Genomic DNA, 23,173 nt, shown 5'->3' on the forward strand with positions numbered 1-23,173 from the left:
CATTGTTGCTTTTGTGATAATTGTGGCTTTTATGATTATTCAGGTTTATTTTGATAGGAGTCGATATAATGTGAGGTATAATAGGGAAATTCTGGTAATGAGTTGATGGACATTGAGCAGGAGGGGAGGTGGATCTTACCTTTGACCTTAGTACTGATTACTGGGTATCCTTGTCCATGTATTAATTGATATAAATCACAATAAAATTCATAAAAAATGCTTAAATTTGGTTTTTATTCAATTCTTTAATTTTTAAAGGATTTACTGCCTAAATTGACCTAATATGACCATTCTGACGTTCCTTAAATGACCCCCATACCTCCATTACCAACCCATAACCTCAAGACTTACCTAAATCCCCTCAATTCCCCTAAACAATCCCATCCCATCCCAACCATGACATTCTAAACGATAACAACAGTTGGAACTTCACAAGCATCTTTACAGTCATCAGCACCTTGACAGATGTCACATAATGATATTTGTGGTGGATTGTAGAATGCTCGAGCATGACGTGCTAGAAAATAAAGTCAAGTATGAAGGAACAACAAGAATAAAAATGGAAGTGAAACTTACAATTATCATAATAATCATAGACAACAATTGGTGCTGGTTTTTGATTGGCAACAGCATGTGTACGATAAGCATGAAATGATGGACAAATGTCATTGGAATCAATGTCATCAAAGTAGACCATAATGACTGTATCTGCATCTTTAGTTTCGACTTTTTTGACTTTATTAATTGACATGAGTTCCTTTATATGATCAGCATCGAATGTAAATCCACTTGGTAATGTTACTTCCATAATGGCCATATTTGACTTGTCATTTACATGCTGTAAATCAGGAACAAAATTTGTGCAAACTTTTAAGTTTAAAAATTCTTTATTTGATGTTGAATCGATTGTTGGCATTAAATTGAATCGTGGATGTATGCCTGACTTGTCCAAATTGTATTTGTATGAAATTTGAAGAATTGCAAATCCAGTTCCATTAGCTGTGACTTGATATGTCCTTGAATTTGATTCAAGTTCTACTTTTGAAGATTTAATGAATTTTTTGAATTTAAATCAAATGACTTTTGTGCTGAATATTCAGGCTTAACAGTTATTGTCATTTGATTATTACTAAATGGAATAATTGATGCCAATTGAGATAAAGCTTGAAGTCCAACGACTGTGTCTTGTGTTGATTGAAATCCACCACGATGATTTCTTTGTGATACAAGCCATTTCATGATTGGAATTAATTGTTGATCATGTCCAGCTATGATAAATGCAAGCATTGCATATGATGTAATTTCAACATTAAGTATACTTCTATGTCTATACATCCTTCCTTCATCATCAACAATTTCCTTCTTCCAATATTTCATTCCATCCATTTCTTGTGCCTTAACATTCAGCTTGACTAAAAGTTCATCTTTCATTTCATGTCCAGCAAGTTGTAATGCATAACTAGCTATAGCAAGTACATAAATGTCATCAAGTTCCTTAACATTAGTCACAATATAATCTAATGCATGCTTAATTACTTCCTTATATTTCTCATTATGCTGCTTATTCTCTAAGAATGTAATTAATGTATATGCAGTCAATCCAATTCCTTTTGATGCTCCACCTTGCATTGGTGTATATGAAACATGTCCATATTCAGGAAAACTTCCATTTTGTGCCTGAACAGATGTAAGGAAATCAAGTGCTTCAATTATGACTTGTTGATCAATTTCAATATATTTTGATGCTTGATTGAATGACTTGGCTACATATGCAGTCAACCATGTTGATCCTTTTTCACTTTTCATACCAAATCCACTATAAGATCCGCCTGTATTTTTATATGTCAATTGCTTCTGATATCCAACATCCAAATGCTTTTTGACTTTTACTTCCATTTCTGGTGTAAGCTTATTAAGTATTGTAAGATATTCAAGGACAAGAATGTTTGGGACAAATTTCAACATATTTTGTTCAGCACATCCATATGGAAGTTGTATGAGATTATCAAGATTCTCAAGTGTTGGTCCAAGTATGTCACCAATGACTGAAGCTTCAATTTTTATTGAATCATCAACAGCATCAACTGGAACTGATATTTGAATATTTTTCTGGAAATTCTTCTGGTTCCTTAAGTCAACAAAGACAGCTTCATTAAAATATTGAGGAACTCCTTCAGGTTCAACCTTCAATTGTCGTTCAATTCCATCACCAGCTTGTTGTGATTCAGCCGTAACTTTAATTGTAATTTGACCAACTTTTAATGGACGTATCATAAATGAAATGGAACTTCCTTCATTGGACTTGACCAAAATTTCTTTCATCCGTTCCTTCACAAGTGCACGCTTCTCACGACGATTGACATCAACATCCACAAATTCAAATTCACGATCAGAATTGAAGAATTTAACGACAACATTTTGATCAGTTCCTAAATAATTAAAGACAGCAAATGGAATTGACACAATTTCGCCACGTTTTATGGAATATGGAAGATTTGTGGACACAAAGAATGGCTGAAAAACATTCAATTTTGTTGATTCCTTTGTGATTCCAAGTCCATAATCAGCATTAAGTGAGAATCCTGTGATAATCCATGATGTTATTGTGTCTGGAACTTTCTTACTTAACACATGCTTAGTGCTGTGGATTAAGGAAGTGATTAGAATAGCTGGAATATTAAGGATGAGCAGACTTACTTGTCACCAAGATCAAAGTCCTCAAACAGCCAAGTTTCTGGAAATTCCTTGCGGATTTGTATTGGTTTTGGTCCTGGTACACCAGGTGATGCATAAATTGGACTATCTGCTCTAGGTGGATTCATTGGACTCATTCGAATATCACTATCAAAATCAGGTTCTGAATCATTCCAATCTGAGTCACCAAATCTATTGTAGCCATCCAATGGAAGATCATATGGTTGGTTGTTGTATGTTGGGATGTATTTTCGTGCTGTAAATAGGAGGGAATGTTTAGTCATGATTTATAGGTTCTTTAATTGAATAGAACAAGTCGGTTAATTGATCCAATGTCTGGCAACAGGCTGGCTTGACTCTAGGTTGGTGTTGGATACGTTTTGGATAGTGTTGGCATTGTGGTTGCATGGTGCCGAGTCAAAACCAGCTCCTGCACTAAGATAGAGTCAGAATTGGCAAGATTTTGGGAGTCCGGACTCCAAAAGTCCGAAAAGTCCAGACTACATGGAGTCCGACTCCACTTTTTTTGGAGTCCAATTAAGTCCGGACATTGTGGAGTCCGAATTCATTTTTTGAGTCCTGCCAACCCTGTCTAGAGCCATGTCAACTTGATTCCAATTTTATAGTTAATTACCCGACTTATGCCACCCCAAACCACTCATACCTGGAGTTCCTTTAGCATTTGAAATGATCACAACTTTGTCATTAAAATCCTCAAATCTTTCCCGATCGGAACTATCAAACCTTCCATAACTATAAACATCATACTGCTCAAATAGCCTCAACTCATTATTTACGACATTTTCATCAATATCGTTGCCTGATTTTAATAGAAGAACACTTTGGTCAACTCCAAGAAGTCCTATGAATGAGTTTGGTGTGCTGTCAACTGTTATTGTGATGTTCTGGCCAGGTTGAAGTTGATCTGATGATAGATTGAGATTGACCTGAAGAGATAGAGAAGGTTTTAGTGAATTTGAAGTTTTTGAAGCAGGTATGGAAGGGACATGACTTGGATAAGGTCAAAAATTATGGAATTTGATGGATTTTAGGAAATTAAGGCTCATGGCAGCTTCATGGTGGCCAGAAGCTTCCGTTTTGGCCTTTCTTAAGTCATGTTCCTTCCAGGAATCCTAATTGTACTTAAGTCCAAGGATTGAATTTTACTGGAATCAATTCCAAGACACAGAATATAGATTGAATTGTTCTGTACCCCAGCATTGATTCCAGTACAATTCAATCCCGAGCTACACCATTAAACATACATAATTTCCCAAATTTCCATCTAAATCCACACTCGTTTTGTCAGAAATAAGTTCACCATCCTCAGTAATGTAGAATACAATGAGCTTTATTGATGAACCCATCGATGGACTTGGGATGATTTCTATGAATTTTTCAAAATTTTTCTCAAACTTTATAGATCTTGTCTCAATATATCCTGATGATCCAATAATTTTGTAGTTTAGATGATCAATTTCTGTGTTGGATGTAACAAGGAAGATGTGTTTGTCGGTGGATGGGTTCCTAAGAGGGGGATATTGAGAGTTATATTAGGATATATTAGGATGCAGAGGAGCTTAACATGTTTTCTAGGGCATTGGTATGTCGTTGGCTTAATGGTAAGTTGCGAAGTTGGGCAAATGGCAAGTGATGGCTGGATTTGATGTATTTTATAGGAAAAAGTGTGGCTCGACATATTGTTGCTTTGGAATGGCAAGAATGGCTATTTATTGAGCAACAAAAGACGATGAACATTAATTTGAAAAGCACACGACATGGAAATGGCCGCACAAACCAGTGTAGCATTGGCTATCGTCCACCAAATTAGCTACACCAGCATGACTCAGGTCTCAAGTCAGATTTGATGAAATTGACCTCAAAGCCAGAATAAAATCGATCTGAAGTTAAATTCTTGGTCATTTCTATGCCGTGTGCCTATCAGAATTAAATCCACCGTCACTTTAGAGCCATCACAACTTCGCATCATACCATTAAAACAGCCATAAAGTGGTGCCTTAGCAAACAACCTGCACTTATCAGCTTCAATTAATTACTCACCATTTCGGTGAATAGTACAGCTGAATAAACTTGTTACTTTTTGATGTTGCAATTGGAATAGAATACAAATGAGCACTGACGTCAAGGTATGATGCCTAAAATAACTTCAATATAGTCATACAGCATAGAATTTAAAGCAACTTTCACTTACCCCAACATGGACATCCGTTGTATTTCCCTTAACTTCAAGAATCACTTCAGCAATTCCATTTTCCGGGAAAACTTCAATTTCCTCATCAATTGACTTGACTTCCCTACACTCATATTCAGTCTTTATGATGTCATCTACAGTCAATGGACGTTGTGTTACTGACTCATTCCTGTTGTAGAACCTAAAATGTGGATTAAACCATTCTGGATATTCCTGTCGGATGCATGTCCTCATAACATTATATCTGTAGCTTATATCAAATTTAACTGGCTTGTGACTGTCAGTGACTGGCATGTCCTTATCATGATACATAACTTGAGCTCGTACTTTGAACGGAAGTCCTGGCTTGATCTTGTCAGCACTTTTGGTTAATTTAATTTTGAACGGTGACTTTTCAACGGATATCCTTTTGGTCACATTGACTTGTCTTTGGGTTATTTCCTCTACAAATGAGGCGGTGATTGTCACTTGACTCTCGTACCTGCTTTCGTTCATCTTAAGCTCATTTATGGCATCAAATTCGACAAACTTTTTGCCATCGACGTCGACCTGCTTTGTCACTAGCACTGACTCATCAATGTATGTCCAATCTTCACGGCTGTAACGACCTCTTTCGAGCTTGGCAGTGACTTGTGCAGTTCCTTTAGCAAATTTCCCAAATGTGTACGTTGCCTTGACTGTTGCACGAATTTTACCGTCCTTAAAGTTTGCTGGTTCCGTGTCCATTGTGAGTTCAAATTTCGGTAAAACGTATTCGCTGACTTCAAAGTTCTTGACTTTGGCAGTTCCATTGTTGACCTTGACATTGATCCTCCATGTGCCCATGACTGGCTGATCCGACAATTGAAGCTCATTTTGGTAAACGCCTTTAATGAATTTTCCTTTTGGATCCTCAAACAGCTTCACACGATTCCGTCCACCGTCCGTGATAAAGACTTCAATGTCATCAAATTTGAAAGGTTTTGTGTCGCCGTCCACAACAAAAATACGAAATTTGACGATGTCACCGGGCTTGTAGATGCTTTTATCAGTTTGTATGAATGTTGAGTACTGCCTTAGATTCATATGAAGTGATGTATTTTGATTGAAACTTTTGCCGGTCATGCTGATGACCTCTAGCACGTAATTACCTTTTGGCTGATTATTAAGCTGTAAATTCATGAGAATTTGTTATGATTATTATGTTATCAGTTGATGAGAGTTGTTGGGATAGGTTGGAAGCAGATTTGGTGATAATTTGGATGAGTCATTGGGAATTTGAATGATTTAAGGCTTTGTTGGGGATTTTGGGTGTTCTTGGAGATGGTTTACTTGGATTTTAGATTCAGGAGAGAACTGCTATATGCTAAATACACTCGCTATGAGCACACGGAGCAGATATGGCTGAAAATTGAGCTCTAGACTAACTTGACACTGAACTGAGTCTGAATTTCATCGAATCTAGCTTGAGACCAGAGTCAGAATGACCTAATACTTTATTTACGACCATTTATTCATCGTGTGCCTTTCAAAATGTCATTTACCCAAACAGATGCAAGAGCGGACTTCTGGAGACGGACTCCAATTGGACTCGACAGTCAAGACTCCAATGGACTTCCACTAACCCTAATAACCTGGTGGTGAAATGGCATCAGTGGCCTAAATGGTAGAGCGTTGGCCTTACGTGCCAAAGGTCCTGGGTTCAATCCCAGGCCATGTCTAATTTTCGAAGCTCTTTTTCCATTTCACCGTTCTAGTTATGAAGCTCGGTTCGTGTGTTGGGTGGAGTTTTGAGGTCTTTGGCACACAATGTGTCTCCACTGCTAGGTATACAAGGATATACTAGTATTTGGATGACTTTTAATACGAAATCTTGCGCACACGAATTGTAACTAGGTACATTGCAGGGTACATCAGGTCTTATGACGTACTCGTGTCTTTGCAATGTGCAGAGCTTGCAAGTGGTTCGGATCCCACTATAAACTGTAGGTCTAAAGGGTGTGGTACAACAGATTTAAAATCGCAGTGCCTCCAGCTCATAAGGCTGGGCCCTTCAGTCATTATATATAACCCTAATAACAAGCAATACTTACATCAAAAACAACATTCTTAATTCCATCGCCATTAATTGTCACATTCTTATAAACTTCATATCCAGTTCCTTTTACTTCCTTAAGTCCAATTTGTAGAATCTTCTCATCCTTATATCCTTGATATGTCAATGCTACTCGATATGGCTGTTGATATTTTAACAAATTACTTCCAACGACCGTGAAAAATCCTTCATTATCACAATTAATTTGGTAATTTGAAGCCAGAACAAGCAAAAATAATGATAAGAATATAAATTTGTTCCTTATCATGTTTGGATTCGGTAGTCAACCTTCACCGACAATAAACTTTGTCAGAATGAGTAAATTTTTGGAATTGACGATTGTTTTTATTTTGATTGTTAAAGAACCGAAAGTTGATTAAAGTGTGACTTTTATCTTGTAAAGTAAACGACGTAGAATTGACCGAAATTGCGGTTCCTTTGACTTTGACTGTAGCTTGAAGACAGATGTCAGACTGAAATTCTACAAGCATCTTCAAATTATTTACCATTGTGAAGCACAAAGTGTGATTGTTTTGGAACCAAATTCATCAATTACAAACGTGACCGGACAGCACTTTACACAGCCAATTTACGATGAATACAGCATGTTTAAAGGCTTTGCTTACTACAATGACAGTCAAGTTAAAGGAATTTACATTGAATTTAGTGTTATTTATTATTTCCCCAAGCATATTGAGCGGAAATTCCCAAATTTGACAGCTGTGTCTATAATTAATTCAAAATTGAGGGAAATCCATCAAATTGACCTTAAAGTCTTTCCAGATCTTCAATATTTGTCATTTAAAGGCAATGAAATTCAAGTCATTGAAAAGGAGTTATTTAATTGAAAACGGTTATGTTGTTGATTCTAAGACTTCCTGAGTATGGTGTCTGAGGAGATTAGAGTCTCTAGGGCAATTTTAGGACCACTCTTTGAGTCCATACTCTCAAATTCTTACCAGCTGTGAGCTAGTGTATCAAGTCACATGTAAGTGATTCATTAAGAGCGACAGAAAGATCTCTGTGATCATGTGGTAAGGCAGCAGACCGGCAATCTGTCCCGAAAGGCACACGACTTGAAAAAGTCATAAAAGACTGTCTCCAGGACAGCGTGACTCTATTTCCGAGTTGGTTTTGACAAAATCAAGCTCCACACTTGTATCACGCTATCTTGGACATACATCACTCATTATGTAAACACGTGCGTTCAAATTGCGACCATTACACAACTTCTAATAACTAATAATCTTAGTAATAGTCACGAACAGATCTAAACTCTTTAAAAGATTACAAAATATAGTAAATAAACTCGAGTGTTTCCAGTGAAATTTAGCAAGTTTAATCTGAACCTAATCGATGATTTTTTAACAGCCACTTGAGAATTTATCAAGTGTTATTTGTTGTTTTGAAGTGCTGTCCGTAATTATACTTTCTACATATATGAGCTTTTGAGTATTACTTAATTGATATTACGTATCAATTGGAATTTTTGGGTAATAATAAGAATGAGTTATTTATAAATTAGTGAAAAGCTGTTGATAGCTTAATATCAATGAGTTGTATGGGGTGGATTTATGGAGTGTTAGAGAATTTAGATGGGTCTGGTGCATCTTGTAGGGTTACTTGGGGCTGGTTTCATAACCTACTCGAGGTACTCTACCTTACCCTTTATGTATAGACAGGACTAACCTAAATAGCGCTACCTTACACTATCCTAGGTACCTTTGGGTTGAAGGAGGAATAAGGATTGTATGGGACGTTAAAATATGGCGGCCATCTGCTGTATTTTTGCCGGGACACTGCTGTACTTTTCAACCTTGCTGCTATGTCCCGAAAAAGCCCCAAAATGTCCCGATTTTTCAAAAAGTCAAAAACTCCAAACAAATTTTGGAATTTTTGACAAATTTTGAACATTTTCCTTTTGAAGGACTGGGTTCAAGTCAAGGACTGAATATATTTTTGTAAAAAAAGAACCCCTAAAAAAGAAGCCTTGTCTATCCGCGTAGGGAAGGATAGGGTAGGGTAGAATTGGGTGGAAATAAGAAAAGATAGATTAAAGTAGGGTAACATAGAGAATATTTGGATAGAATAAGATAGAGTCAGATAAGACCTTCTAACTACCGACTTTAGATCTATTGATTCCACCAGTGGTGGTCAACCTGTGTAACCTGGTAAGTTCACCACTGGATTAATGCAAAACATGTCAAATTTCAATTTCAAATCACATTTTATTCAATTTATTCCTTGTTATTTTAAACTTAATTCAACAATTTTAGACACAAAACCTTATAGACACTACAGATTCAAATCAATTGGAATTCCTCCCTTTTACCTAACCTCAATATCATCATAACCATCCCTTAAAGCTCTTGTTGAACTCCTATAAATCCTAGACACATTCCATACAGCATCAAAGTCACCATCGTTAATTCTATTGAATTCAAAATAGTCATCAGCTTATGCATGATTAATCCATCCCCAACTATACTTACACAGTCCTTAATCCAAAGAAATTAACAGGAAACATTTTGTCCAATTTATAAACCATAAATGGAAATTGATCACCGTCCCTAAATACCATGACTATACCGAATCTCCATCCAATAATAAATGATCTTGGTGATGCTTCATTCAGCCTGTTTCGGGTACCGTCGTTGAAGACATTAACTCCGTTGTGCAAAATATTTGATTCGCGATTTCGATTTTGACCAATTTGAATTTCAATTGAAGGAACTGCTGAACTGCTTGATTCCGATAGGGCAATGTGGACATTTTCAAAAGCTGTGACAGTAACTCTGAGAGCGTCCCAGCCATCATCAGATCGTATTGTGTACCAGCTGTAGCTTGTTGAGTTGAATGTTGTGATTTCTGGTGGATGTAATGGAAGGGATTGATAGGTTGGGATTAGGTTGGATTCAGATTGACTCAAGTTGACTTAAATTGACTCAAGTTGACTCAAATTGACTCAAGTTGATTCAATTTAGCTCAAGTTGAGTCAATTTAGCTCAACTTGACTCAATTTAACTCAACTTGACTCAATTCAACTCAACTTGACTCAATTTTAACTCAACTTGACTCAATTTTAACTCAACTTGACTCAATTCAACTCAACTTGACTCAAATTCAACTCAACTTGACTCAAATTCAACTCAACTTGACTCAATTCAACTCAACTTGACTTAATTCAACTCAACTTGACTCAATTCAACTCAACTTGACTCAATTCAACTCAACTTGACTCAAATTCAACTCAACTTGATTCAATTCAACTCAACTTGACTCAAATTTAACTCAACTTGAGTCAATTCATCTCAACTTGACTCAATTCAATTCAACTTTACTCAAATTCAATTCAACTTGACTCAAATTCAACTCAACTTGATTCAATTTGGTTCAACTTGATTCAATTTAAGCCCAACTTGACTCAAATTTAGATCAACATGAGTCAATTCAACTCAACTTGACTCAATTCAACTCAACTTGACTCAATCCAACTCAACTTGACTCAATTTCAACTCAACTTGACTAAATTCCATCAACTTGATACTCACCAATAGCATGCAAGTCAAACTTATCAAAGCAGACCCTCATCTCATTCATGTATTCATCCCTAAAGTCACCAAAGTCATCAGCTCTCATTTGTGTGCAGTTGTTGCCTGTAAAGTCAACATTACTAAGCATCGTTGATTGTTCCATAAAATGATGATCAACCTCATCAATTAAATTGTTGTGGACATCCAAGGTGCTCAATATATGCAACGATCCAAATGACCTTGAGTCCAACTGCTTGATGCTGTTTCTGGCCAGATTTATGGTTTCAAGTGCTTTTGGGGTTGAGAATGTGTTGTCGGGGATTGAAAGGATTCTGTTGTTGCTGAGGTTGATGCTGACTAAGTTGGGCATGGTTGAGAACAAGCCGTTGATGGAAGTGAGGTTTGTGGATGAAATGTCCAAAATTCTCAATAAATTCAATGGTCTGAGGATGCTGGATGTAAGGTTCAAGTTGACATTCCCTGACAAATCCAAGTTCTGCAAGATCGGAAGGTTCACAAATAAATTGTCAGGAAGGCTGGTCAACCTATTGCTTTGTAGGTGAAGAATCAGCAAGTTCCGATTATTCAGGAACAAACCTTCAGGTACAGTCGCTAATTCACCACGTGACAAGTCCAAAAACCTCAAATTCGTCTGTGAATTGAACGCATTTTGTGGAATGGAAGTAAAGTTGTTCCTTGACAGATCCAGCACAATCAAGTCCCTAAAATTACCAAACCAGGAACTGTCAAGTGTCCTCAATCCACATCGACTTGCCAACAAGTTCTGCATGCTCGGTACGTGACTGAATGTCCGTCCAGGTAATGTCGTTAATTTTGGATTTCCGTTGATGTTGAGCGTCCTCAAATTGTACAGGCTGTCGAATGCATGCTCATCAAATGACGTCAAGTCATTGTCATTTAAGTCAATCCGTTCCAAAACTGTAAATGAAAAGACATTGGCTGGAACTGCCTCAATTTGATTCTGACCCAACTTTAATGTCTTTAATTTGACACAATTCCTCAATGGAAGTCCATTAAGATGTCTAATTCCAACATTTTCCATCACTAACTTTTCAATATTTGGCAGTTGACTGCAGATTGATGTTGGAATGTTTGTGGACGTTCCCATTCCAATGGCTTGCTGTGCATCCTCAAATGTACAATTTGGTGATGGATTGCCGACGGCTGTTAAGTTATTTAATCCATTTGGATTGAATATAACGAAATTGCATGTGCAGATGTTGTCGATGAGGCTTAAGGTGCCAATAAGCATTGATGTTTGGGATAGGGCTGATGTGGTGATGAGGGAGAGAATTAGGAGCTTGAGGATCATTTTGGATGGGCTGTAAAGAGATTGTTTTTGGAATTGAAAATTAGTGGGGATTGAGATGGAGTAGAAGGTTGAATTCAAAGCATTTTGACCAATTTGATCAATTTTTCATCCTGAAAACCAACAAATTTGCAATGGAAGTCTGAATTGCACAATTTAGCTAATCAATCAAGCACTACTGGATTTTGTCAGAATGACTCTAAATTGCTGCCGAATTTGCTTTTTATGTGATACCAATCCTGCTCAATTCTGATGATTTTGAATCAATTTAAGCCAAATCAGGCACCAATTCATTATCACGCTGGTTTATCGCCTGGTATTTCTGCACCGACAAATCTTGAAAAATTCCCAGCAAAATTAATAATTTTTCTCAAAAAAGTTGGATTGACTCTAAACCATTAGGACCTAAATCCGTCCCTAAAAAGAGATCAATTGAGATCCATAGACTCCCTTAGATACTTGAACTTGCTATATCGCTTGCCAATTGCTCATTTCCAATACGAAATGTAACCATTTCTGTCGATACATGAACTAGCCATGTCATTGACTAATTACAGCTTGTTCCACTCAAGTATAGCAAAAATGAACCTAAGGATTTTCATTGTCTGTGTACTTTCATCCATAGGCATTAATGAGGATTGTTCAAAAGATAGGGAGTAGGTCAAACTACGTTCCAGAAATGATAAATTCTAGTTCGTCCAATTCTTGAGGATGAGACATTCCTGGTGCAAAATAGCTTGATCACATCTCAAGAACTTTATGATTTGCCTAGGTTGAGTCAAAACCAGTAGGAAGTTACCTACAAGACGTTAGCTACGAAATCGACAAATGACTCCTCTGACCATAGCAATATTCAGTCCAGAGTTGGCAGGACTTTTGGGACTTTTAAAGTCCGGACTCCAAAGTCCTGCCAACTCTGATTCAGTCACAAATTGTCTATCCATTACTTACCTTTTTTAATATATTTTCACAGCAACACTAAATTTGAGCTTAATTCTTTCTAATATCCAAGTAGGAACTACCATTGCCTGCAAAAAAATCTGCGATTTTTATACCAAAATTGCTTTATCACTTTAATCTAGTTGTAAGAAACTGTGTAAGTAGCTAATCTAGCACACTTATATGATTTCGAGTATTTTTACCAATAAAAATTCAGCGATAAGATAAGCCTGTGCAATATCCTACCAGTTTTGACTGAATATGTCATGCACTTCCGTTAGATAAGTCATTGTTCCTATTGCTAATCACTAAAGTGAGCGGAATTAAATGATAAGATGCACAATTTATAGGAAGTAAACGATTAGTTTGAAGTTTTATGTCTTTTTGTTCAGCTACGGATCTAAGATTGTGGATTGAGGTGTGAAAATAACACAAAAAATCCCCAAAAGTACTTGAATTATAATTTATTGTAGCCATTCTTCTCGCATTACGACTGATTTGGAATGTTAATCCCCTTTTTTTGTATAATTATATTATGCAGTACGAATGCAATCAGTGAAATAATTGTGAAATTTATTTATAAAATTTATTGTGAAATTGTTTGTAATTTTTGACTGATGTGTGACTTAAGCATTCGAGTTGATTCGATAAATTTAATGGACACGTCTTAACGTAATTGAGTGAAATCAGAATCCAAAGGTAGCAGTCAGACTCTTCTGGACTACAAACGTCCGGAATCGGACTCCAGCGTAGTCAGACGCCAAAATGAAATCTCTCCAACTTTATCTGAATCGTCTATATTAAAATTAACCGGCAAAAACATTGAATTCGATATTTTCAGCATTAAAGGAATAAAATGATGTGAGACGCAAAAACAGTAAAACTTATTAAAGTGAACAGGCTTTGATGGGCATAATATAATTTTAGAAGACCTCTGGAAGTCTTTTTAAGAAAGGTCTGACTTTGTGGATGGCTAAAAATCACATGGGCGTCATTTCAAAGAACTCATGTAAAGAAGCTGACGTTAGCGACTGTATTGGACTTGGAATTGGGAATTAGCAAGAGTTAGTCAGAGTTAAAACTATTTTTAGATCACAACTAAGAGGTGCCATGAATCATAATTGATCGGTACGGTCAGCGAAGTAAGTAATTAAGTAAAAATGGGTCAGTTGAAGACGTCAAAGCCGATTTTAGTTCGTTAAGAATTGATTGCAACCTTTATGAAATGATCTTCAGCACAAGTCTAAGAAGACAAAATTTCCGTGGAAATTTTAATCATTTTAATAAATTGGAAGCGATTAACGTTAAAATGTGACATTGCTCTGTCAACATAAAATTAGCAAAGGTTGTCCAATACTCATCGTATCCTTTCACATCGTAACATCACCAGTGCAAGCTGCAGCTTCTGAAAAAGCTTAAATTTACACAGAGCAGGATTCAAACTGACAATTTTTGTATTAACACAATAAATTTGAGTCAAAACGTAGTCAGTTATTCTACAAAGGTACTTAACAATTGGACACGTATGATACGTTACCTTAGACTGAAATCCTCAATGCAATCAGCAGAATTATAGCACAAAACAGTGTTGAAAGAATGTCAACTTATCGTGAAAACAGAGAATTTGAACAAATTAAAAGAATGGAGTTTTCAATCCAAAGATTAGATTGCATGCAGAACCGAAGCTAATTCAAATTTTGCATGGAAAATCTGACTCAAGTCGACTTGATTCCATGTCAAATTCGAGGCTGATTCAAGTTCTGATTGAATAAAATCAAAGGATCAATACAAAGATTCACTACATTTGAATGTCAGAATTTAAAACTCTATAAGTGACTAATCCAGCATCAGAATCATATGGACAGTAATTATGGCAGCTTTAACAAATAGGAATTAAGCTTGAAATCAATAAAAAATGCCCAAAAAATTCCAATTTTCACCAAAAAAATTTATTTTCAATTAATAATCAAGTACAAAATTCACAAAACTCTTCAACCTTCCCGACGTCGAACATACTTGTCCAAATCAACTGGCAATCCATTCCTCATTCTTGCTTCAATATCCTCATAAATTTTCCTCATTTCCGTTTTTTGTGATGTCGTCTGTATCCTAGAAACTACCCAATCAGCTGACAATTCCTCATCATCCTCAAATCTAAACAAAATTAAGCCTTTAGTCATGTAAAGTTCTTCAAAAATTCACAATTTATGCTTACAATGTCCTCAATCCAAAGAAGTTTACATCATATGGTGTACTTCTTGTATGTGCCATAAATGGAAACTGCTCGCCTTTTATAAATACCATAACAATATTAAATCTCCATCCAATAATAAAAGTAGTTCCATTCAAATGCAGCCTATAGCGTACAGTGTCATTAAAGACGATATTTCCATGCTCTAAAATGTGTGATCGACGACTTCTGTCCTGTCCAATTTGAATCTCAATTAATGGAACATCTCGATCAAGGACATTAGTCAATGCTATATGGACATTCTCAAATGCTTCTACATAGACTTCTAGGGCGTCCCAACCATCATCAGTTCGGATGCTGTACCAGTCGTAGTTTGAGGAGTTGAATGTTCTGATGCCTGTGGAGAGAAGGAGGAGAATCAGGAATTGAGGATTGGTGGGTGTTATTTGAGGATCGACAGGATTTGGAAGGGCTAGGACACTTTACCCCGGGGCACTTTACTCTGTGGCATTTTACTCCGGGGCATTTTACTCCGGGGCATTTTACTCCGGGGTATTTTACTCCGGGGTAATTTACTCCTGGGTACTTTACTCCGGGGAATTTTACTCCGGGGTAATTTACTCCGGGGTATTTTACTCCGGGGTACTTTACTCCGGGGCATTTTACTCCGGGGTATTTTACTCCGGGGTATTTTACTCCGGGGCATTTTACTCCGGGGTACTTTACTCCGGGGTATTTTACTCCGGGGCACTTTACTCCGGGGCACTTTACTCCGGGGCACTTTACTCTGGGGTAATTTACTCCGGGGTAATTTACTCCAGGGTATTTTACTCTGGGGTACTTACTCCGGGGTACTTTACACTCCAAGGCACTTTACTCCGGGGTATTTTACTCCGGGGCACTTTACTCTGGGGTATTTTACTCCGGGGCATTTTACTCCGGGGTATTTTACTCCGGGGTACTTTACTCCGGGGCATTTTACTCCGGGGCACTTTACTCCGGGGCACTTTACTCCGGGGTATTTTACTCCGGGGCACGTTACCCCGGGCGCCTCCTGACAGGATACACTGCATAATACTTACTAATTGGAATTCTGTCATAATTATCAAAGCATGTCTTCATATAAATCATGTAAAAGGATCGTCCCAAATTGAAACTGTCCGTATTGAAGCTTGTACAATTATTATGTCCCAAATATGCATTCACAAGATCCTTTGACTGACTCAAGAAATGAAAATCAATTTGACTAATGCTGTTGTTCTCTAAATACAGACTGTGAAGCTTCTCCAATGATCCAAATGATCTTGAACTTAGCTTTTGAAGCTTGTTGTTGTTGAAATTGATGGATGTCAGGACATCAGTTGCTGCAAATGTATTTTCGGGTATTGAAGCTAGATTGTTGCTGCTTAAGTCAATGTCAATCAAGTTTGTCATGAGATCGAACCAATTGCTGTTAATGGATGATATGAAGCAGTTGCTGAAGGATAGAATTCTCATGGATGTTAATGGTCTGAGCAGCTGGAATGTGAAGGTTCCATTGCCATTATTAGCCAATGACAATTCCCTCAATTTTTGCTGATTTTCAAACAAATTGCTCACAAAATTTCGGATGTTATTATTTTCCAAGTTCAATTTCAGCAATTCTGTGCTGTTTTGGAATGCAGATGCAGTCACTCCAGTTAATCCACAGTTTGCAAGGTTCAGTGACTCCAACTTTCCAAGAGTACTGAACAAACCAGCACCAACAAGTCCAAATTGATTCCCAGAAATGTCCAAAACTCTCAATTCCGTTAAAAATTCAAATAATCTTGGTGTAAATGACGTGATCCTGCTGTAGCTCATGTGCAGCGTCCTCAAATTCTCAAGATGATCAAACACATCGTCAGTCATGGCTGTTAAGCTATTGTAACTTAAGTCAAGCCTTTCCAAATTAATTAAACTATCAAAAGCAAGTGAATTGATGCTGGATATGTTGTTTTTATTTAGTTCCAATATTTCCAAGCCTGTATTTGTGAATGTTAAGGCAGGAATTGCAGCTATTGAGTTATCACCCAAATGTAATTGCCGTAAATTTGTGCAATATCTGAATGGATTTCCGAGGACATTATCGACGCCCAATCTTTCCATCCTCAATGTCTCCAACATTGGAAATCCAGTACACAACACGGATGGGACATTCTTGGTATATCCACTTCCAGTTGCGTCTACAACATCATCTGCTGTGCAATTTGCTGATGGATTTGCAGTTATTGTTAAATTATTAAATCCATTTGGATTGTAGATGACAAAATTGCATGTGCATCTTTGGTTGATCATGACCAAGTTGCAGTACAGCAATGGATCTTGAGCTAGTGTCAAACTAGCCAGGAACAGGATTGACAAGACTTTTTTGATCATTTTTTTGTTAATTTTTACAAATTTTTTGAATTAAACTTTCTTAATTGTTGTTTAACTTTAAACTGATTAAAGGAACCAATGGCTGTGGCTTTTATACCAAAATTGTTATCAATTGGATGTTGAAAAGTAATTCAAACGTGGTGATATTGTGATAATAAAACCGGTAATCAATGAATTTATTATAAGATTGCTGAACGTACTTACTTTTACTATTATGAAATTAATAATGTATGATTAAGATTGAAGTGCAATAGGAAGTGATGCACAGGAAGTGATGCTTATTAACCTGTTCTACCTAGGGTTCCCAGAATTCCAGTTCCCTTTAGATTTAGGGAATCGTTCTCGTTCCCGGGAATATTCCCGTTTCTGGAAACCCTGATTCTACCAAAGCAGTTACCCCCTCTAGTCCCCTGTATTCCCTCTCCTCCCCACTCCTCTCTCCCAATGGTAGGTCGAACCATTTAAGGGGGCAATATTGAATTCGTCAATCCATTGACGGAAGGCGATAACTTCCAGAAGAGACAATCACAACACTACAAGAGAAGACATTAAGTGACAATAGCGACCTGAAAAGGAATCACTGTTGAAATTTGTAAACTACCAAAAAGGGCCATCGGTGAGAGACGGCCACCTGCAGACGGGCGTATCAACTGCGGAAAGGATCAATCCGTGGAAAGTGGCAACCTGTGGAAAAGCCATCGTTGGAAGGCGAAAATATTGGTTCATTTGCCGTCAATTATTATTAAATTCCAAAACCTGGAAATTGAAAATTCTCGCTGCAAAAAGGACAATCTTATAAATATTGCGAAATATGCGACACACGCACTTGACAATGATTTAATTGAAAAAAATCCCCGAACCACTTGAGAGTCTTTTTGTTGATATTCTAGCATTACTTAGTCATTCAATGAATTTGACTGCCAAAAAAAGGGTAAATCCCCTCTTTTAAGTGCTATAGAAATAGATTTTTATTGGTCATAATCTTTTCATGGCTGAACAGGGTAATTAGCAACTTGATTGACATTTATCTTATTTGTATAAAATGTTTAAAGTGTGCCCTTATCAACCAAGTGAATATGGAGTAGCAAATGTGGATTGATAGGTCACTTTGAAAGATCATGAAGGTCATGGGAAGTTGGTGTTGAATTGGAGAGCTTCCGGATGCTTAGTGACGAGTTCGACACCATGTCAGAGTTATTCTAGGGCGGCCATCTGCTGTATTTTTGCCGAAACGCTGCTGTAATTTTCTCTCTTGGTGCTGTGTCCCGAGAAAGCCTCAAATTGTCTCGATTTTTTGCGAAAATCCTCTGGCCACCCTATTCTAGCCAGGTGGCAGATTTGGGATCAATTAACTGACTTGTGCTGTTTGGTCGCTTATTTTGTAACGATCTAAGAATAGCCGGGACCTCAACTGGGATGGGGGTTAGCTCCTGTCAGCATTCCTTAACAGTTCTCTTTACTGGGGCTCATGCAGCTGTTTTGAATGTTTTTAATAGAATTACACCTGAAACAATTCACAAACAACTTTAAACAGATGGCTTTTCTTAACTACTTATTCCACCTTATCGTTCAGTTCATCAGTAATAAACAATTCTTCCTATAATGAAGTCGATTTTCGTATTTTTCCTCATTTTGTGGTAAGTTTCAGATTACTATCCCTAACAGGCAAAGAGACAGCTTTAAGGTACTTATCCATGTCCACCCTTAGTTGGTGCCTAAAGCTGGCTCTATCGTTGGTTACCGATTGTCAACCACTTTAATGAACCGCAATTGTATTTATGTACCACAAAATCATGATCTTTATTGCCTGTTAGGATTATCCTACAATCTTATACAATACCATTCTCATCCTTCACAGTTTAGCAATATCCCAAGCAGCTCAAACCTGCCCAAAATGTCCAAACAACAATTTCATTCAAGACCCAACAACATGTGAGTGTATTTGTGATACAACAAAGAAATGCAGTGGAAGTGGAATGATCAGAGATTCTATCAGCTGTGACTGCTATTGTGCAATCAAGGTGTTGTGTGCTATTGGCTGTACATCAGTTCCTAACAGCTGTGCATGCAAATGTTGATTTGGGGAATTTGGGGGGAATTTGAAGGGGAAGTGTTCGAGAAATTGATGGATTTGAAGGGATTTGAGGGGAAATGGGGGAGTTTGGAGGTGGCGGAGTATGGGGGTGACGGCGGGGGATGGGTTGTAACCCTAAAAGGTACCCCCGAACTATCAGTTAAGCATGTAAATGTTGAGGAGGTTATGAGGGAATTTTAAGGGAAATTGAAGGAAATTTGAGGGATTTGAGGGAAATATGGGAGTTAGGGGGGTGGGATTGACCCTTAAAATCATCTTGTCCCCTCTCACAATACTTCAGGTACCCCAGACACCCTACATTTCCTTCATACTCTTCATACTCTTCATACTCTTCTCTTAATTTCTCTGTAATTAAAAATGTCCAAAAATAAAGAAAAAAAATCATCCAAAAAAACACCAAAAAATCTTCAAATTTCATTTTTGAATAAATTATCATAGTCGCTGGGTCATCATCAAAGACTTTATTCTCATGGAAATATCAAGTCACATAAATAATAATAAAATAAAAAAAATAAATTAGACACAAAAAACAGTTCAATAATTAAGCATTTCCCTCAAAAACTTAAACGGCGTAAGGACAAAATTTAAAATAGTTTGGGCAAAAATGTACATAACATCAGGATATGAGTGGGTAAGTAGAGCAAGTAAGGCTGTACATGAGCACAAGCCAGCTGTAAATAAAATAAAAAAAGGTACTTCCTTTTTTGGATAAATTGAGAGTTCATGAAAACTTGGCAATAGTTCACGATCAGCACATTCTGTGCACATTTGCGGGTACGGAAAGAAGAGATGTCCTTTTTGTAGTGGATATGGTATCAGCCTGAATGTCCCCTCCCAGGTATTTTGGAGGAGATTAAGAGCACCGCTGACATTTTTCCAGTGATTTAGATTGAAGAATGCGTACTGTGGATGGAAATTGGAAGTTCAGTCAATTTTACTCACAATTCAGCCATTCTCAATACTTACAGCCAGTGCCTCACTGTCACCCCTCTTCAATATATGCTCAGCTGGAAATATCAATTTTTTCATCTCTAATAAATACTTAGGTACGTGTGGATTAAACTCAACGGCACGATGAATTGCCTCAATTGCTTGCAATTCAGATGCTGTAAGTCCACGTCGACTAGCTACATCTGGTTGAAATTTCTCAGATACAACGCGTGCTTTTAATAATGCTGATGTGTAGCAGATCGCTGCTGATTTTGGGAGGCTTATGTCGTCATCTGTGGGGGAGATAAAGAGTCATTCAGATCCGTCTGAAGCTAGTTTGATCAGCCTAGAGTCATTCAGATCCGTCTGAAGCTAGTTTGATCAGCCTAGAGTCATTCAGATCCGTCTGAAGCTAGTTTGATCAGCCTAGAGCCATTCAGATCCGTCTGAAGCTAGTTTGATCAGCCTAGAGTCATTCAGATCCATCTAGAGCTCAATTAACCAATCCTGGGTGCAGGTTCCGTCTACTTACATTTAGCCAACACAGCAGCACAATCAGCATATGCCTTCATCTCCAACAAACACTCGAGTAGATTCTCATGAACATTTAATACAGATATAATACTTGATGGCGGTTCCTTTGTTAAATCACGAAATAATTTTGCTGCCTCTTTCAGCTTACCCAACTTCCGTGAACACATAGCAAGTCGTCGCTTAATATAAATTATAATATTTGCATCACGTCGATGTGCTGCCTCATGTAAAGCTCCCTGTAATCCCTGTGATTTCTTATAATTAATTTCAGCTACTTTTAATGCCTGCTTAAGGATTATTTCAGCTTCAACAATTGTCGTTGCTTCCTCTTCAGCCAGCAATATGTATGCACAGCTATTTTCAGGATTTATTTCCAGTGCCTTATGTGCACTTTTAATCCTCGATACAGGATTTCGTTCACGATATGCATGCATCATCATTTCATAGTCAGGCTTACCCGTGTCGATGCTGCACGTAAAGAATGTCTGATGATCTTGGGCACTTAAGTTCATGTCATAATATGTTAGTGGCTCCTTTGCTGTTGCCCAAAAATATCGCTGATATTCAGATCCTCGAAATAAATTGAACGGATTACGCCAGACTTTAAGTTCAAATTGTCCATTTGGGTCACCATTTGGGGCTGTTTCCGTTGATGATAGAAATGGACTTATGTGATTTAGGGAGATTTGTTCTGTGGATTAGAAGAAGTGGATTTTTGAGATAATTTAAGGTGCTGTTCACTTAATTAAAGGTTCAACTAAGAGCTGCAGGCTTGTATTTGCCGAGTTTTATGTACGCATGCCTGCAGTCATCGGCTACAGAGCTCGAGTCGACTACAATTGTGTATGAAGTCAAATTCTTGACAACTCCAAGCTATGACCTTACAGTTCGACCAAGAATGCAATTATTGTCAGCAGACCTGCTCCTTTGGATGAACCATGAATTTTGGTACACTACCGACATGCTATTGACTGCTTCTTTTACATCACAAGTCAGTTAATCGATGAAAAATCCGGTCTTTGGCTGATGTGACTCTCTAGCTAATGCATCAGATTTTAAATCGACTCAGCGGTGCCGGATGTAAACCAAATCCATCATTTTGTCAGAGTCACGGCTGTCTGATGATGAATTTTGAATCGATTAAGCGAGTTATGCTGGATTTGAGCCATATCCGGTATCATCATTGAGTCACGCCGGCTTGGCACCGAATTTGGGATTGATTAACTGACTTGTGCCTATTCAAGACTGTCTACGTGGTAGAATATTGAATTTTGAACAATTTCACTATTTTGTTACAATTAATTCAATTTGATATTCAGCTTGTACAGCATCTAAACCGTCAAATCACATCAATTTCAATTTTCCAGACACAAATTTCTCATCAAAATCTCCAAAAAGTCATCAAAAATCCATCAAATTTGACTTACCGATGAATGAAATTCCATACTAAAATAGAAATGCCATAAAATTATCAAAAATTAATCCACAAAAAAATTCAAAAATTTTACCTTTTTAAAATAATACCACTCAAAAATCAGAATCAATCCTGCAGGAAATGGAAATAGAAAAAAAATGACTTTTTTTCACAATTTTTTCAATATTTTATTTATCGTACCTGATATTAATGAACTCGTACCGGTCAATGCGACATAGAACTTTGGCGATAGATTCAGAAATATTGAATCAAACATGTTTAAGTTGTGCATTAATTTACAACATCACAAGTCGTGGATAAAAATTCCTTCTTTTTGCTATATTCACAGGTGAAATTTTAATTGTTGTTGTTGCAAAATTGGATATATGATGGATATTCACACGTTGTTGTTGACTGGCTTTGTATGGTGTAAATAATGAGATGGATTTGATTCATTTTCATTTATCTGCACTAAATTCCCAAACAGCACATGACAGCTAATCGATACAAAACCAAGCACCTAACCGACATGACTCTGACATGGAAATTTGAATCAAAATACTCAAATTGTTGCACAATTTACAAAATTACATTCCAAAAATTGACAGTGTGAATATGAAATTTAAAGTTTATGGTCCCTTTTAGTGAAGTATATCCAACAATGTACTAAAATATTTTAGAACTTTAATGTTTTTGTTTACAAAACAATCTTTAAGATTGAAAAGAATTTTCAACACAATTTTAATTTATTTAATTTTAAATTGAAGTCTGAATGTTTGGAGCATTTGATTTGATTGTCATCTGCAGATTAGAGTTTGGAACAGCTTAAT

At 37.1% G+C, this 23,173-nt stretch overlaps 3 protein-coding genes across 3 annotated transcripts; all 3 read right to left on the reverse strand.

The window, feature by feature from the left end:
- Nucleotides 1-244: 244 nt before the first annotated feature.
- LOC139090368 (CD109 antigen-like) lies at nt 245-7,297 on the reverse strand. Its single transcript, XM_070640139.1, has 8 exons — nt 6,979-7,297; nt 4,907-6,055; nt 4,756-4,850; nt 3,960-4,221; nt 3,359-3,641; nt 2,698-2,950; nt 577-2,641; nt 245-517 (listed from the first exon to the last, which is right to left on the reverse strand). The coding sequence occupies exons 1-7, from the start codon at nt 7,246-7,248 to the stop codon at nt 1,036-1,038; spliced, it is 3,918 nt and encodes a 1,305-aa protein (XP_070496240.1). The 5' UTR covers nt 7,249-7,297; the 3' UTR covers nt 245-517; nt 577-1,035.
- A 1,973-nt stretch (nt 7,298-9,270) lies between these two features.
- LOC139089786 (chaoptin-like) lies at nt 9,271-17,414 on the reverse strand. The gene is made up of 6 exons (XM_070639396.1): nt 16,056-17,414; nt 14,998-15,370; nt 14,775-14,936; nt 10,532-11,856; nt 9,473-9,848; nt 9,271-9,411 (listed from the first exon to the last, which is right to left on the reverse strand). Exons 1-6 carry the CDS (start codon nt 17,368-17,370, stop codon nt 9,309-9,311), a joined length of 3,654 nt encoding a protein of 1,217 aa, XP_070495497.1. The 5' UTR covers nt 17,371-17,414; the 3' UTR covers nt 9,271-9,308.
- Nucleotides 17,415-19,883: 2,469 nt separating this feature from the next.
- Nucleotides 19,884-22,734, reverse strand: LOC139090580 (protein ST7 homolog). Its single transcript, XM_070640343.1, has 6 exons — nt 22,545-22,734; nt 22,438-22,475; nt 22,357-22,375; nt 20,928-21,620; nt 20,432-20,688; nt 19,884-20,368 (listed from the first exon to the last, which is right to left on the reverse strand). The coding sequence occupies exons 1-6, from the start codon at nt 22,633-22,635 to the stop codon at nt 20,000-20,002; spliced, it is 1,467 nt and encodes a 488-aa protein (XP_070496444.1). The 5' UTR covers nt 22,636-22,734; the 3' UTR covers nt 19,884-19,999.
- Nucleotides 22,735-23,173: the final 439 nt, after the last annotated feature.

This window comes from Chironomus tepperi, unplaced genomic scaffold (genome assembly GCF_022539635.2).
Source record: "Chironomus tepperi strain 1889 unplaced genomic scaffold, CSIRO-AGI_Ctep_v1 contig_13, whole genome shotgun sequence".
Classification (NCBI taxonomy): Eukaryota; Metazoa; Arthropoda; class Insecta; order Diptera; family Chironomidae; genus Chironomus; species Chironomus tepperi.